This window comes from Coregonus clupeaformis, chromosome 5, assembly GCF_020615455.1.
Source record: "Coregonus clupeaformis isolate EN_2021a chromosome 5, ASM2061545v1, whole genome shotgun sequence".
In the NCBI taxonomy this organism is placed as follows: Eukaryota; Metazoa; Chordata; class Actinopteri; order Salmoniformes; family Salmonidae; genus Coregonus; species Coregonus clupeaformis.
Genome location: NC_059196.1, coordinates 4,983,102 through 5,000,907, shown reverse-complemented (window position 1 = coordinate 5,000,907; position 17,806 = coordinate 4,983,102). Strand labels below are relative to the sequence as shown.

The window sequence follows — 17,806 nt, the reverse complement described above, 5'->3', positions numbered from 1 at the left end:
CTTCCCCAGTTAGATATATTTTCACCCCCACAAATCGGCTTTTTACCCAAGCATGGCCACTCAGTTAACAGCACAGTGAGAGCTAAATTCACAATGTCTGGTTTTGTCAAACGCAAACTCCATAATCTCACTCACTTCTGATTCTAGCTCCAACCAGAGCATGTGAGCAGAGCGTGCCCAATTTGACTGGAGCGTGGAGCGAGATTCCCAAAGGCTGGAGCTTCGGCCTTCTCGCCGGCTCCAAATTTCGCTCCAAGTAGCGCTCACTTCACGAGCTCAGGGCATGCCCGCCCAGCATGCATTTGTAGTCTAACTGTGTGCTGCTATAGCCCCTTGCTTTAGCTACTGGCATGGAGTTCGCTAAATATTTTCATAAAGAAACGGATAAAACACACAGGTGCTAAATCAAGGTGACTTACAAAGATGAGGACCAATAGGAAGAAATGGAGTGCGGTGATAAAAAATCATTTTGAAATCTGAAAATACACATATCCTAAAAGCATGCTACATACACATGCTAAAAGAAAGGAACAAGGTGGGTAGATAACTAAGTGTATCATTGTAGTAAAGTATTTATAAACTAAAAATCTGATCTCATTCATTTTCGTTCTATTATCTATACAATAGGCCATAATTGATTTTGGCCCAATAGGCCTTGCATATTCCCACGTTCAAGGAGGTTTCCATTTTGATTGGGTTATTTTGCCTAAAAACCTTTAGGCCTACCTATTTAAAAAAACTACTAAAAACTGCATCTCTGCCCAGCCTGGCAAGAGTGGCCAAAAGGGTGTTTAGCAGTGGCTCTGCAAGTGTGGAGAGGATATTCTCTGCTGCTGGCCGGCTCTCCAGGCACCATAGCATGAACATCAAGCCACAGACTGGCCAAACTCTGTTTCTAAAAATGATTTCTAAAAATGAATTCAAAGGCACTAATAAGTCATTTTTCGTTTCATTTGTATAATTCTAAGTAAGTCACAGCCTATATGGGCAATTTATAGACTATAATTATTTTATACAACAAAATGTGGTTTAAATGCTGAGGGCTTTATGTGTTGCACTCACAAATGCTTCACAATGTATTTCTTTGTAGGCTCTAGCCTTGAAATAATTGAAATAATATAGCCTAAATAATTCATTTTCGTTCCTTCTTAGGCTCCTGACCTATTTAGAGTGTTTATATGCTGTTTAATATGACATGTAGCCTATTTGAAATGATGTTTGCTTCTTACATTCACCTTTTCATGTTTATTCAAATACTTTTTATTCAAATCCATATGGTTTGGTTTCAATACTTAGAAACCAATTGGTAGGTCCAGGTTATGTTGCAAACCTAGATGGGTGTTGGTTCAATTGTGATTTTAATGAATGGAGCGAATTTGGAGCGGCAGATTTTTTTCCTGTGAACCCGAAGCGGTAGGAAAGCACATGGAGCGCTGAGCAGGATTTCCAACCGCTCAACTCCGCTCACATGCTCTGTCTCCAACACCGCTGAATGTCTAAGCAGCATTATAAAATATGCTCTGCTCATCTGATCAGAGCACAACCTCATGAAGTTGATGCTTTGGTGATGTCACTGGCAGAGGCTTCAAGGTAAGATATGACACTCAACATAAATAAACTCTGAGTAATAGAAATCATCAAAAAACCACTGCCATCTCAGTTAACTGCAGCCACAACAAGTAAAGCCAGCAGCAGCAGAGTCTAGGAGTATTTACTGTATAGTACTACCTACCCAAAACACAAGTACTGACAGCTCACATCCACAACTTTTTAAGACACCTTTGTCCTCATTTTAATCAACACAGGATTAAAGTTTAACACCTGACATTGCACAATTCTGAGCCTCTAATCAGGATGTTAGTGAGGCGCTAGTTTGAACAACTACTGTCTCTCTCTGCCATCACCAACTGAAATCAGGATTCAGTTTTACATTTTAGTCATTTAGCAGACACTCTTATCCAGAGCGACTTCGAGGAGCAATTTGGGTTAAGTGCCTTGCTTAAGGGCACATCAGCAGATTTTTCACCTTGTGGCTGCTACAGTCGAAAGGTTGCAAATTCCACTGGTATTATATTCGAACTTGCAATGCAAATAGGAAAGGTAAGATAACACAGTGCACTGCAGTTATGAATTTAAACTATGAAGAGCCACCTTGAGCCTTTCCACTGGGCAAAAACTGGTTGAATAAATGTTGTTTGCACATCATCTCAAACAAAAAAGTAAATGTGATGACGTTGAATCAACGTGGAAAACTGATTGGTAAGGGAAATTCTTATTTTTTTAACCCGACTTAATCCAATTATATGGTGACATTTTTTTTTCATGTTCGTTGACAACTCAACCAAATGTAAATCAAAACTAGAAGTTAAATTGACGTCTGTGCCCAGTGGGTTATTTTGCCATTATCAACGGCGACCCTGGAGCAATTAGGATTAAGTGCCTTACTCAAGAGCACATCGACCGATTTGTCACATTATCGGCTCCATGATTCGAACTAGCGACCATTTAGTTACTGTGTGTGTGTGTGTGTGTGTGTGTGTGTGTGTGCATGTGTGTTTGTATAATGCAGTGCGGAGTGGGGTCAACAAGATCCTGGGCGGAGTTGCTGTAAAACCCAACCCTACATAGCTTCCCGTCGTCGCTCACTCGACCCGCTCCCGCATTTCACCTGTTAGCCAAGGCAAGTGAGAGAGCACATGTTATACAGCTGTAACTGAACACAGTTAGTGAATATCTCAGTATTTAACCCTGACGTTTACGGAAGGAAGTTAACTGATCGATAACAACGAACATATTATCAAACTTTAGGAACAGCTTGACAAGGATATCTGACATTCGCCAGGATGCACTTTTCCAGCTGTCTGTATGCACTCCTCGTCGCGCTTGTCTACCAAGGTACTGTAGCCTAACATGCATCATATCTTACATTGTTTCAAAGAAAACTGTTACATTTTATCAACATTTTTAATTAACACTTCATGCGAACTGCATGGTGATGATACGTTTGTAGACGATAAATCTAAAGTGAAAACGCTTGTCATTCGATTAGCAATATTGATTTCCACTGAGGTTTGTGAAGACAAAGTTGCAGCTAGTTATAGTCATGGTTAGAAGGTTATTTTGCCACTGTACCATTATTGCGCATAGCATGACTACTGCGTAACTACAAGTTGTATATGGCATTAAGTGTGTACAACCTCTGGCCACACTTCGTGGGAGTGTAGAATAGGTTTCGCCAGGTGATAGTCATGTGCTCTCAATTTGGGAGAGCTGTCCTCTCATTTTATTACAATAATTACAACAGTAAACCGACTTTTCACAATCATTTGTGCGGTAAACTTGTGTGGTAAACGTTCATCCCCAAACATGTACATTATGCACTCAAAAGCGCACACTTACCAGTGTTTCCCCACGAGGCAGGCAAGCCTTGCATCCCCAGTCTAATGCAACATGATGTACTGCTTCAATAATAGCAATTTATGGCTTTCAAATTAGGAATGTGAGTGAATTACTATTTGAGATTGGGACCTGATTTGGTGCATAACCTAGTTGGAGTCAGAGAACCTGCTATCTGACATATCTCATAATTTAAAAAAATTCCACATACCCTTTTGAACATGAACATGATGGATATGTGTTGTGTTCCTTCCATGGGACCCCATCCCTTGTATATTATACAGTCTATTGACCCAATAGTAGCGGAAAATATTTTAAGCCCCTAAGAGCTAATATAATTTCAGTGTTTTTGTCATGCTGAATGGGATCAATTGAATGAATGCTGGAGAGGGGTGGGGTGGTGTAATGGGGTGATTTTGTGGTGAGTCAGTTCTAGGGACTGGTGACTGGGGGCAGGGATGATGGGGTATTACAGGAATGAGAGTGCCGTGTGTTGGGGGGCGGGGGGGGCTGGCTAACTACATCAGATGAGGAAACAGATTGAAATTTGGTTTTTTACTTTCTGTACATTTCTTTAAAGAAAGCATTTTCCCAAGCCAACAGGTACACACCATGTGTTTAAGCATTCAGTTTCAACATTTAACCAAACTGCAGTGGAGCTCTGAATAGTCCCTTGGGAGAGGGAACGGAAACCTGGTCTCAGAGCATTTCATATTATTTTGTATGTAAATCCGTACACACCATTTAGTATGATATGTTATATTTCGTATGGTATGTATTAATTTCTGTATGTCCATCACCCATTTCGTATGATATGTTTTACGAATTACATTTTTTAAAACATTTTTAGTCATTTAGCAGACGCTCTTATCCAGAGCGACTTACAGTTAGTGAATACATATCTTTTTTTTTATACTGGCCCCCCGTGGGAATTACAATTAGTATTATATGTTATGAATTTGCAAAACGTGCAATATGTTATGAATTTGCAAAACGCATGATATGTTACGAATTCTAGCCAGGTGGCTAGGTGCCTAATGTTAGCTGGCTCATTAACATTAGCTAGGCTAGGGGTTAGGGTTAAGGTTAGGGTTTGGATTAAGAGTTAGGTTAAAGGATTAAGGTTAGGGGAAGGGTTAGCTAAAAGGGTTAAGGTTAGGGGAACGGTTAGCTAACATGCTAAGTAGTTGCAAAGTAGCTAAAAAATAGTAAGTAGTTGAAAAGTTGCTAATTAGCTAAAATTCAAAAGTTGTCCGTGATGAGATTTGAACTCGGAAACCTTTGGGTTGCTAGACATTTGAGTTATACGCCCGACCAACCACCCTCCTTTCGTTTTAGTCTTAAGTAACTATGTGTCTTATGTAACCATACCAAACGTAACATATCATACTAATGGAGTGTCTCAGATTTACGTACAGAATAATACAAAATGCTCTGAGACAAGGTTGGGAAGGGAAGTGGGTGATCTGACTTAGGTCCTCCTCTGTCTGACACTGTCACATGACATGCCTCTCATTGTAAATTACAGTGTGCCTCACTTGTCACTGTCACCTACTCTCAGGCATTTTTATTTGAACTGGGTGGAAAAAAGAGCCTCCCCTATGATAATGGTTTTAAAACAGTGGAGTTTGAAGGCCTTTAGGGTGGACCTGTAATTTAGGTTTATAGCCCTCCACACCAACATTTGATGAGTAAACATGATGCTGGCAGACAGACCGTCCTCCATAAATGGTGAAACCATGTGTCTGTTTGCTTGTTCCATGGAGGATTGATGATGACTTTTCCATGTGCTGGTTACTCATTACAACTTCATATGCTGTGTCATTTTAAGAACCACTAGGCAACCATCTAGTTATATATCTTCATCAAATCACAAAATCCCTCAGTCTAAACACCACACGTTTCATCTATCACCACATGCCTCATTGTAAATGTTGAATTGGAGGTTTTAAACTAAGTGCTCTGTTTGTGTAGGTAGTTTTCAGAATAGACACCATCAGTCAGTAATTATTGATCTTTTATTCCAAAAATTCTCCTCTGGCAGGCGGTTCAGGTCAATCATGACCAAAACCTCCCGCCACCTGAACAGTTTCTTTCCCTGGGCTGTGGCCTTCACCAACCGGCCATCTGGCCCATAGAGACGAAAGGACTATGCACTCTATGCTGCACTCCATGCTGCACTCTATGCTGCACACAGCAACCAGCTACTGTATCTTTGAACTGTACACAGAATAACTGCACTATTACTGCATTTAGATACAGTGGGGAAAAAAAGTATTTAGTCAGCCACCAATTCTGCAAGTTCTCCCACTTAAAAAGATGAGAGAGGCCTGTAATTTTCATAATAGGTACACGTCAACTATGAGAGACAAATTGAGAAAAAAAATTCCAGAAAATCACATTGTAGGATTTTTAATGAATTTATTTGCAAATTATGGTGGAAAATAAGTATTTGGTCACCTACAAACAAGCAAGATTTCTGGCTCTCACAGACCTGTAACTTCTTCTTTAAGAGGCTCCTCTGTCCTCCACTCGTTACCTGTATTAATGGCACCTGTTTGAACTTGTTATCAGTATAAAAGACACCTGTCCACAACCTCAAACAGTCACACTCCAAACTCCACTATGGCCAAGACCAAAGAGCTGTCAAAGGACACCAGAAACAAAATTGTAGACCTGCACCAGGCTGGGAAGACTGAATCTGCAATAGGTAAGCATCTTGGTTTGAAGAAATCAACTGTGGGAGCAATTATTAGGAAATGGAAGACATACAAGACCACTGATAATCTCCCTCGATCTGGGGCTCCACGCAAGATCTCACCCCGTGGGGTTAAAATGATCACAAGAACCGTGAGCAAAAATCCCAGAACCACACGGGGGGACCTAGTGAATGACCTGCAGAGAGCTGGGACCAAAGTAACAAAGCCTACCATCAGTAACACACTACGCCGCCAGGGACTCAAATCCTGCAGTGCCAGACGTGTCCCTCTGCTTAAGCCAGTACATGTCCAGGCCCATCTGAAGTTTGCTAGAGTGCATTTGGATGATCCAGAAGAGGATTTGGTTGAATGTCATATGGTCAGATGAAACCAAAATAGAACTTTTTGGTAAAAACTCAACTCGTCGTGTTTGGAGGACAAAGAATGCTGAGTTGCATCCAAAGAACACCATACCTACTGTGAAGCATGGGGGTGGAAACATCATGCTTTGGGGCTGTTTTTCTGCAAAGGGACCAGGACGACTGATCTGTGTAAAGGAAAGAATGAATGGGGCCATGTATCGTGAGATTTTGAGTGAAAACCTCCTTCCATCAGCAAGGGCATTGAAGATGAAACGTGGCTGGGTCTTTCAGCATGACAATGATCCCAAACACACCACCCGGGCAACGAAGGAGTGGCTTCGTAAGAAGCATTTCAAGGTCCTGGAGTGGCCTAGCCAGACTCCAGATCTCAACCCCATAGAAAATCTTTGGAGGGAGTTGAAAGTCCGTGTTGCCCAGCGACAGCCCAAAAACATCACTGCTCTAGAGGAGATCTGCATGGAGGAATGGGCCAAAATACCAGCAACAGTGTGTGAAAACCTTGTGAAGACTGACAGAAAACGTTTGACCTGTGTCATTGCCAACAAAGGGTATATAACAAAGTATTGAGAAACTTTTGTTATTGACCAAATACTTATTTTCCACCATAATTTGCAAATAAATTCATAAAAAATCCTACAATGTGATTTTCTGGATTTTTTTTCCTCATTTTGTCTGTCATAGTTGACGTGTACCTATGATGAAAATTACAGGCCTCTCTCATCTTTTTAAGTGGGAGAACTTGCACAATTGGTGGCTGACTAAATACTTTTTTCCCCCACTGTACACTATATATACACAATTATGTGGACCCCTTCAAATTAGTGGATTTGGCTGTTTCAGCCACACCCGTTGCTGACAAGTGTATAAAATTGATCACACAGCCATGCAATCTCCATAGACAAACATTGGCAGTATAATGGCCTTACTGAAGAGCTCATAGGATGCCACCTTTCCAACAAGTCAGTTGGTCAAACTTCTGCCCTGCCAGAGCTGCCCCGGTCAACTGTAAGTACTGTTATTGTGAAGTGGAAACGTCTAGGAGCAACAACGGCTCAGCCGCGAAGTGGTAGGCCACACAAGCTCACAGAACGGGACCGCTGAGTGCTGAAACGTGTAGCGTGTAAAAATATTTTGTCCTCGGTTGCAACACTCACTACCGAGTTCCAAAATGCCTCTGGAAGCAACGTCAGCACAATAACTGTTTGTCAGGAGCTTTATGAAATGGGTTTCCATGGCTGAGCAGCCACACACAAGCCTAAGATCACCATGTGCAATGCCAAGCGTGGGCTGGAGTGGTGTAAAGCTCGCCCCCACTGGACTCTTGAGCAGTGTAAACGCATTCTCTTGAGTGATGAATCACGCTTCACCATATGGCAGTCCGATGGACAAATCTGGGTTTGGCGGATGCCAGGAGAACGCTACCTACCCCAATGCATAGTGCCAACTGTAAAGTTTGGTGGAGGAGGAATAATGGTCTGGGGCTGTTTTTCATGGTTCGGGCTAGGCCCCTTAGTTCCAGTGAAGGGAAATCTTAACGCTACAGCATACAATGACATTCTAGACGATTCTGTGCTTCCAACTTTGTGGCAATAGTTTGGGGAAGGCCCTTTCCTGTTTCAGCATGACAATGCCCCCGTGCACAAAGCAAGGTCCATACAGAAATTGTTTGTTGAGATCGGTGTGGAAGAACTTGACTGGCCTGCACAGAGCCCTGACCTCAACCCCATCGAACACCTTTAGGATGAATTGGAACGCCGACTGCGAGCCAGGCCTAATCGCCCAACATCAGTGCCCGACCTCACTAATGCTCTTGTGGCTGAATGGAAGCAACTCCCCGCAACAATGTTCCAACATCTAGTGGAAAGCCTTCCCAGAAGAGTAGAGGCTGTTATAGCAGCAAAGGGGGGACCAACTCCATATTAATGCCCATGATTTTGGAATGAGATGTTCAACAAGCAGGTGTCCACATACTTTTGGTCCTGTAGTGTTCATTCTGATTCATTCTGATACTGTAAATATTATTTGTATATTTGTTTACCCACTGCTCATTCTCTTATAGCTCTATGCTCACTCTACCTAGTTGTATACAATACAATGTATGTACACTTTGTGTAAATTCCTCTGTCTCTAAATGTTGTCAATCACTAGCAGCACCAAATCACCAAGTCAAATTCTGAGTATATGTCAATGTACTTGGCGAATAAAGGTGATTCTGATTCTGTTGTTTTAGAAGGAAACGGATGCTAGAAAAAACAAAACCTCCTGTTCAGGTTGTTAAAAGCAGTTCCTCCAGCTCAAACACTGAGAGCTGTGACCCTCGGTCTAGACCACATAGTGCTGAAAAACAGGGCCCTGAAAGTCTTTTAGAACAAATAGTCTGTATAGATGCATTTGTTTTTTGGTTCCCAGTTTTCCCTCCACCCCTCCCCCATACTCCCCCTACCCCCCCTGGAATAGACACCACTCAGTGTCACACCTGGTATTACACGTCAAGCAAGTGGGGCTTTTCATTTGCTAATGGTCTAATCTGGCCCCTGTTCTCGTGGGGACCACACGGTTTCATTGTCTGAGTGAAACCTCCTTGAAATGTATTCATCCACTTTCTCACTCTCCGTAACCAGTTTTTGTCCTGACATGATAGATACATGTTCAGATGATTGGTGCAGAGAAAGACTGGGGCGATCTGTATTCTCAGTTTGCACTTGGGATTTTGTGCCTGTTCATTTGAATGACTGTGCATGTCACCTCTTGTTTATTAGGCGGGTTTGTCTAGATGTTTGTGGTTGTTCTATCTCCCATTGACTCCTTATGCAATGTGACCCTTCATGCAACATTTTGTGTCATGGATGGAAAGCACAATAACATGAATCTATTCATCCTTAATCGTAGATGTTTATGATCCAGATCCTATTTACAAAGGAAATTGTATGCGGGTGGGGCAAGACAGTGATATCAGATAATACAATTTAAATATCATTATTAACTAGATGTCCTACAGTGATATGATAATTACATATTTTATGACAGTATTACAGGGCGGTGACATATTAGAATATAAATAATGTGCTATTGCCATGAGGAAAATGTCACTCTTCTTAGCTCTGAACAGAGAGGATGTCATTCATGATGACATCATCATTTTGTGTGTTCTACAGTACACTTAAATTTACAGTCCTTCAATCTGAAAATCATGATATGATGTGAGAATTCCTGTAGTATCTTTACACAAAATGTCACTATCCTACTTCATGATACTGAAAATATGGATGTTTTTAGTTAGTTATTTGCGCATTGCATGACAGTATCGCCAGTTTGGTATACAAGACTATAGACTTATTCCGATGAGTGTCTTTCTCTCCTTTTCTGAATTCATTTCCTACATTTAGATATTAATTATTGAAAAGGGCCTCAATCACACATCAGTGTTCTGTTTGAACTGACATTTTATGTATGTCATAGGAAATTGCCATGAGCAACGTGTTAGAGTTTAAATGGTTTCATTCTCTGAGGGTATCTCTTGCTTTTCTCAGTCTTCCCAAAGTATCATTCAAGTGCTAGAAACTAACTGGGGAAAAAAGAAAATAACATGTATATTTTGATAAGGGGCTTCTCGCTTTTGGAAATCTGGGAATGGGAGGACATATTCATTCTAGTAAAGCAATTGCACTATTGTGGCTCTGCCTCTTTTTCATTTAATTCAGATTAGGGTCACAGAGACTAATTTAGTTTTAATCCACTTTGAGGCCTCTCGAGAAAAGGGGTGGGTGAACGATAGAACCTACCTTTTACCCAAATGCAGTGGATGAGGGTGAGCTAGCCAATAGGGCAGGGTTCCCCAACTGGCATCCCACAGGCCGAATCGGCTGTCCCCATATGAGAACCCGTTTTGGTTCCATTGAACCCAAAAGGGTTCTACTCGAAACCAAAAAGGGTTCTTCAAAGGGTTCTCCTATGGGTACAGCCGTAGAACCCTTTTAGGTTCTAGATAGCACCTTTTTTTCTAAGAGTGTACCTGAGTGAGAATATGCTGTGATATGCACACATCTAGCATACTAGATTAATTCACTCTGGTTCAATCTCTGATTTCTACCCTGAAATGTTCAATTCTCAGTATTCACTTAGTTTAGAGAAAAGTATGGGCACTTTCTGTTAAGAGCTCAGGATTCACTGACATAGATGAATTGTAGTGAGAAAATGTTTCAGCCCTACCGAGCTGTAGTCAGGCAGCAATGAGAACATGTAAGCCAGCACAGAAAACAGTGTACAAGAGAATATTCACAGACTGGACACACACAGCGATAAGATGTACAGCTTTGCTTAGAGAAAATGAAAGGGCTTGTGTGGCCAATGTAATCAGTCCCAAGCAATGACTCACCGGAAAAAAAGTATTTTGTCTGCCTGTGACAGTTGTACACACAAGGGTATCAGTAAAACAGCCAAGTGAGTCTCAATTACACTAGCTAGTGTGATTGGCTCGTCCCAGTTTTAGAGAGGAGCAGGAGATACGTTCTGTTTTAACAGTCACGATTGAGATTTCCCCTTAATCCCCCCCTTATCCAGAAAACTCACAACTCGGCTTGTATTGTCACTGGTTAGACAGGTTATAAAGGCCTGGGTGGGTTTTCATTAGACAGCTTAAAATATAGGACGTGTTTTACATATAGATTACATTTCCAGTCACACATTCCTGTGTGAAAGCCAACATTTTATACAATTTTGTAGAATGGCACAGAACACCCTGGGATTTATTTGAATGGAGATGCCAGCCTTAGAGTCTCTATCTATTTCACTCCCCTTTTCTCACAACAATCTTTCTTCATCATAGCATAGCTATTCACACACAAAAAATGCTTTATTTATTATATGAAGGGAGTGACATTTTCGAGAAAGTCTTAACAATGGGAGTAAGATGACTGTGCAACAGCACTCTCTCACTAGTCCCTTATGCCGAAATGCAACCATTGAAATGCATGAGGGTATCTTTGGTTTTGGTGAAAGCCTACAGCGCACTGGAATCGGCTCTGCCCCTGTTTTGGGACAAGAAAGTGAGGTTGTTTCTCTCTTTTGTTATTCACACTATCCCCCCTGCTTTCTCTGGTTTCCTGCGGACTCCCCCCGACGGTATTGTGAAGCAGGTTTCTTTTGAAACAAATGCATGGTATGCAAATGCATGGTATGCATGGTATGATGGCTGTAGGTCCCCTGTAGCTCACTTGGTAGAGCATGGTGCTTGCAAAACCAGGGTTGTGGGTTCGTTTCCCACGGGGGGCCAGTATGAAAAATGTATGCACTCACTAACTGTAAGTCGCTCTGGATAAGAGTGTCTGCTAAATGACTAAAATGTATGGTGACTTCTCCTGCCGACTCCTCTCTTTGTCATGAAGATGGAACAGCAAACACCCCTCTGGGAGGGCATTGAGTATCTTCCCCCTGTTCTCCCACCTCTCATATGCGCAAGGCAAGCTAAGCCTACTGGGGGAAAGTAGCTCTGGTCCATATGAAAAGCTAATGACATGGCTCATCCTGAATGACACAATGATCTTAGTTGAAATATTTCATTGGAAAGCCGTAAGCTTTTTACTAGGTGTGATTGAATTAGAATAGTTAATTAGCTATACCATTAGCTGGATTGGTAGTCACACATAGTTACCCAAGGACCCGCTCTTTTGGGCACATGTGCATGAAGAGGAAGGGGAGGTGTTCCCAAGCTCTTTGTTCTCAGAACTCATAGAAGATCATTTCTCTTCTTCTTTTTTTCCTCACATTGCCTGATGTTTTCTGAAAAGAGACAAAGCTAAAATAGTGTGTCCCATTATTGAGAGCCTATTAAGAGTCAGGGGAGCCCCAAGCACTAGGAACTTAACCTGACCCACTAATGGTCAATGGGGAAACTGCCAAGATTTACACTCCCCATAAAATGATTATATTGCCATCTATTTACATGGGGTCAGGGCTGAAGCAGATGGTACTATTGTACCACACCCAATTTTGACTCTCTCTCTGCAGTCCAGAGTGGCCTATTGTGATGACAATGGCATTGTCCAAAAGATAAAGCAGAAATTCAAAGCGGTGGGCAATAAAATGTCATGCAATTTTCCTTTTAAATCAAATCGCTTTCTGTTTGGTCAGTAGTGTCAGTAGTGACTGGTCTCTATTCATTCAAACTTTATTTAGCAATTTTCAGCCATGAAAAGACAGTGTCATATTTAGTGTTGCTCCATGAAGTATCCTGCCCCAGGGATCCAAACAGAAGTACTTTGTGTCTGCATTTGACCTCAGTAGTCCCCCATTCTAGCCTTTATAAAAGCTAGTTCTTTGTGTACTGCTGATGTCCCTCATCTATCCTTCTGAGAAGGCGGCACACTGTAGAGCCTGGAGCTATCTATGATTACATGCTGCTTCAGATGAACTTGCAGGAGTTCTCATTCAATCCCAAAGAGTGCCTCACTTTCAACAAGGGACAGACACGCAGTCACTGCATATCTCTGCTTTCTGGAGATTAAACGCCTGTCATTTTTGCATGCCAGGATATGTAAACTGGTAAAAATACAGAATATAATATTCAGCCCTTTTACTTCGGCACATTCACATGTCAAGAGTGCAGAGTGTACTCTTCCTTAGTTGCTTTGAAGCATTCTTCAAGGTCCTAAACATGTTGCTCATGAAGTTTCAAATGCATGCTTCCTCTCATGCATTGGATTCCTGGCTGTAAATCCCAGGTGGTAAAGGGCTTTGTAAAAGAGTGGTAGTTATGCTGATACTTATCTGGCTGTGGAGCTCTCGCTGCCTGGAATTCAAAGGCTTGTATTAGCCTTGGATGTATGGAGTTCCTTCACCTGATGCGTACATGAAAAAGCCAGAACCAAGGCTTTTGTGATCATTTGTAACAATACGTTTTAGTGAATATTTTATAGATTTTAAACAGAAAGCTGAATTCTTCCTTTTACCATATGATAAAAGTACTTTAAAAGGTGTCTGGTGAGGTTGAGAACTAGACATATTCACTGGTCAGTCACTGGTTGATTCTGGTCTTAAGGGGGTGATACTCATAAAACGACCTTGTGAGCGAGCGAGCACTGCAATTTACTGTTTATATAGAAGGTATATACAGTACAGTGTAGTTTTAGAATGAACTCTAAATACTCAGAATTATTCACACCAGCCCTATTATCTTAGACATTGAACCACTTCACGTTCAATGAAGTAAAGTTATGATCTTGCAAATGTGTCACTGTCTGGACGCCATTGATGATGAATGCTATGTAAAACTGTGAGGTGTTTCATTAGCTAGTTGCTACTGTGCAGTAGCTGTATTCTAACACTTCCATTGTCAGACATTAGTGGGTAGGCGAAGAACCTCTTGTGCACTAATTAGATGGATAATTAGATGGAGAACCTAATTGTCTAATGGGACCCATCTTGAGAGGTCAAGTAGCCCCATGCTCCTGCAGAGAATTCTAAAAAGTACTTTAACTCCCATCGGAGCTGGTAAACCAGGGTTTCCCAAACTCGATACTAGGGACCCCAAGGGTTTTTGCCCTTGCACTACACAGCTGATTCAAATAATCAACTAATCATCAAGCTTTGATAATTTGAATCAGACCCCTTCGGGTCCCCAGGACCGAGTTTGGAAAACACCGTGTTAAACAGTGACATTTTCCCCCTCATCTTTGGAGACAGCTTAAGATTGAGCACAGGAATTTGCAATGAAACACTAGAATTTGCTCTAAAATGATGGAGTCTTTTGCTTTAGAAAAACCCTTCATGTTAGAGAGAAGGAATAATGTTTTATAAAAGAATCACAAACAAATTCAGATGCATAGTTCCGTGTCAAATAAATGCTGCATTATTCGAAGTGCCAGCCCAGTATATGAGAGCGAAGGCATTGTAAAATAAACTTCCAGGCGTTTCATTTTGAGTAATGAATTTGTTTGCTTTCTCACCTGCAGTAGATACAGTGAGGAGAGGATATCGCTTTTCCTAATGTAATGATAGTGATTTCATTTCAATCCTAATGCAATAAGAGATTCTCACAATGGAAAATGTATAACAATTGACTAGTCATATTAGTTTATGTGTTGTAGGGATGAATGGGTATGGCATTCCCCCTCTCTCTCTGAGGAAATCTCTGGATTACCTGTCCCATACTCCAGGCCTTGCCACTGTGTGTTTGCCTATAAACAGATCTGACACAAGCAATGTATCACAGTGGAGAGCATCACTACCCCTGTCTGCCATTACATGCACATTTGCCCAGACAGTAATGTCTCAAGATGTCCTCGCCAGTACGTAATTGGATCGCTTTGTCACCCTTCGGCACAGACAGCACTTTTCCAGGTTCTCATATACATACATTCTTTATTGATGTTCATGCTTCATACAGTGTTGTCTCATATTGTGTGATCCCTACACAGAATGTTGTCGTTGCTTGTTCTTCTTCCGTGTGGACTGTTGAGAGGCTGTTGTTCTATACGTACGGAATGTTCGAGAGCAGGTTATTCATTTGACTATTCAAAGTGTGAGGATCCAGCCCAAGGACTCTCCAAGCCAACATACTCTTTAATCAGGAGAAGTTTTCTGCGTGGATTCATTCTGTTGGAATTATATGAGTCATACAGCTGAAATGTTGCTTATCAACAGGCTCCTGTGAAGTTATTGTGTCTTTCTGCTGCTGGTGATAGTGAAGGCAAAACAGCTCATTATCAGGAGAATCTGCAAAGCTCCTGTTCAAAAGCACCAGTGTTGGAAATTGTTCTCTACAGACAGACAGGAGGGGATAATAGTGAAAGACGCATGGCATGGCGCCAGGCTAAATGGTTTAAAGCACTTATGTTGATATATGACTGCTCCGCTTGTGTGATGATGGCAGGAGAAAATGTAATGGCCATCGAGTCATTTGTAGTAAAACTAATGAAAATATGTTACGCCTGAGAATGAATGCTCATAAGCAAGAGACATCTAAGTGAATGGTAATACTCAATGTGAGGTGACAGTTCCAACAATTGATTGATTTGAAATTAAAATACAAGTGTTCAACTTCCAGATTTTATGTTCTCTATCCCACACAGTGTATAAAGTGTATTAATAGTAGTTTTATAATACCCTCTGTGTTTTCAAGCCTTTGAAAAAGGTATAATTTGTCGGCAGTACACAGTGAACTTACATAAGCAATTTTGCCTTGTAATTGTGAAGGGAAGTGTCGCTGAAGTATGCCATTTTCTTGAAGAGCTTGAATGTCATTTGAATATATGCAATTTCTCATATGCATTTTTGTGGCATTGCCACGTTTTATAATAATGGGTCAAAGGCAAACATGTATTACTCTTTTTGTGTACTGTACGTAGTAGACTTACCGTTTTATGCTTACTGTAATCCCGACAAAATCACTGCACAGAAATGCTTATTACATTTACATTCTAGCAGATGCTCTTATCCAGAGCGACGTACTTTTTCTTTTTCATACTGGCCCCCCGTGGGAATCGAACCCACAACCCTGGCGTTGCAAACGCCATGCTCTACCAACTGAGCTACACGGGGCCAGTATGAATACAGCTTCTTTTTTAATCACATCTTATGAAGGTTGATAGTAAATTAATTATATTTTCTGTACAGTTGCCTGTTGGGGAACAGCTTTGCATTGCACACTTTAATTGACTGAAAGCCTACTTAAATTGAAAAATACATCTGCATGTTGTGATTATGTTGGTAGAGCACTCAAGCACTGCAATGTGGTGGTTAGAAAACAACAGTTATTAAAACCTACTGCCCCCCGAGCTTTACAGCCTGTATCCTGCTCAACCAGTTAGAAAAAAAAATATTGTATTTTTTGTCAGAAGTTGTACAATTGTAACTGTCGCCCTTTGCCAGCGAGGCCAGGCGTGGAGACAGTGATAGTAGTATAGTAACAGTTGAGTTCAGCAGGGCATTGGGTTTTCAACTTGTGCTGTCCTGGAGGGATCCATGTTAGTCACTGGACTGTGTGCTCAGTCTGTTATTGGACCTGCACAGCGTTCCCTGTCTCCCTCTCACCATAATATCTGTGTTTATCTCTCTGTGGGGGGGGATCACTGCACTCTACTCTAGATCCACGGCTCAACATTGACCTCAGGGTCAATAGGCAGAACCTTTGGCAGCCTAGCCCAGAACCCTAGAATGGCTGTTTGTGACCTGGAGGGGGCTCTCCTTTGAGGAAGGTGGGTCATCATTTGGTGCTGGTGACATGCGGGGCCAGCACTGGTCTTCAGTGATGGTCGTCGGCCACACCTGTTCCAGGTGAATTACTACCACACACAAATCTCACTGCCCCAGAGGGATATCTTTCACTCATAGTCCAGCCAAAGAATAACACATTCTCGAGTGATGTTCGTTTCTCTTCCAAAGAGTGTGCCAAGTCCCAAACAGAATGCTTTCTCTGTTTTGTCCAGCACACTGGATGTTACTTTCCGTTAACACTTTATTTGGATAGTGCATCTGTAAATGCTCTACAGACTATCTAAAGACTATTAGTAACATTTAATCTAACTATCTACTAACCCTAGCTTTAACCCTAACCTTAACCCTTATCCTAACCCTAAACTTAACCCTAGCCCTAACCTTAACCCTTACCATAACCCTTATTCTAAACCTAACCCTAACCGTAACCTTAGCAAGCAGTTGCTTATCAACAGATAGTTTGTTGATAGTATGACCATCTGTAGAGCATTTATCTGTAGAGCATCTACAGATGGAAAATCTGGACTATCCAAATAAAGTGTGACCTACTTCCCTTGTTTTTTTACTAAAGCAGAGTAAACAATATTATTTCTCCAACGAAGACACTCAAGACACGACATGTTCCTTTTGGAATTGATAGCAACAGTAACTAGGAGAGTGATATCTCCCTCATAAATCAAATAAAATGTAACACAATAAAATAACAATAACGAGGCTATATACAAGGAGTACCAGTACCGAGTCAATGTGCAGGGGTACGAAGTAGTTTAGGTTAATGAGGTAATACATTATGTACATGTAGGTAGGGGTAAAAGTGACTAGGCAGTCAGGATATACAGTGGGGAAAAAAAGTATTTAGTCAGCCACCAATTGTGCAAGTTCTCCCACTTAAAAAGATGAGAGAGGCCTTTAATTTTTATCATAGGTACACGTCAACTATGACAGACAAAATGAGAAAAAAAATTCCAGAAAATCACATTGTAGGATTTTTTATGAATTTATTTGCAAATTATGGTGGAAAATAAGTATTTGGTCAATAACAAAAGTTTCTCAATACTTTGTTATATAACCTTTGTTGGCAATGAAACAGGTCAAACGTTTTCTGTAAGTCTTCAC

The 17,806-nt window shown here is 41.3% G+C and overlaps 1 protein-coding gene across 5 annotated transcripts in view; it reads left to right on the top strand.

The window, feature by feature from the left end:
* The first annotated feature begins 2,635 nt into the window (after positions 1-2,635).
* Positions 2,636-17,806, top strand: part of LOC121559201 (CD166 antigen homolog A) — a 54,831-nt gene continuing 39,660 nt past the window's right edge. For 4 of the 5 annotated variants that reach the window (XM_041872516.2, XM_041872509.2, XM_041872492.2 and 1 more), the window contains exon 1: positions 2,636-2,895. In XM_041872516.2, the coding sequence (XP_041728450.1) occupies positions 2,844-2,895 (52 nt within the window). In that variant the 5' untranslated portion in view covers positions 2,636-2,843. The remainder of the gene's footprint in view (positions 2,896-17,806) is intronic. The other variant, XM_041872503.2, reaches the window with a different exon arrangement.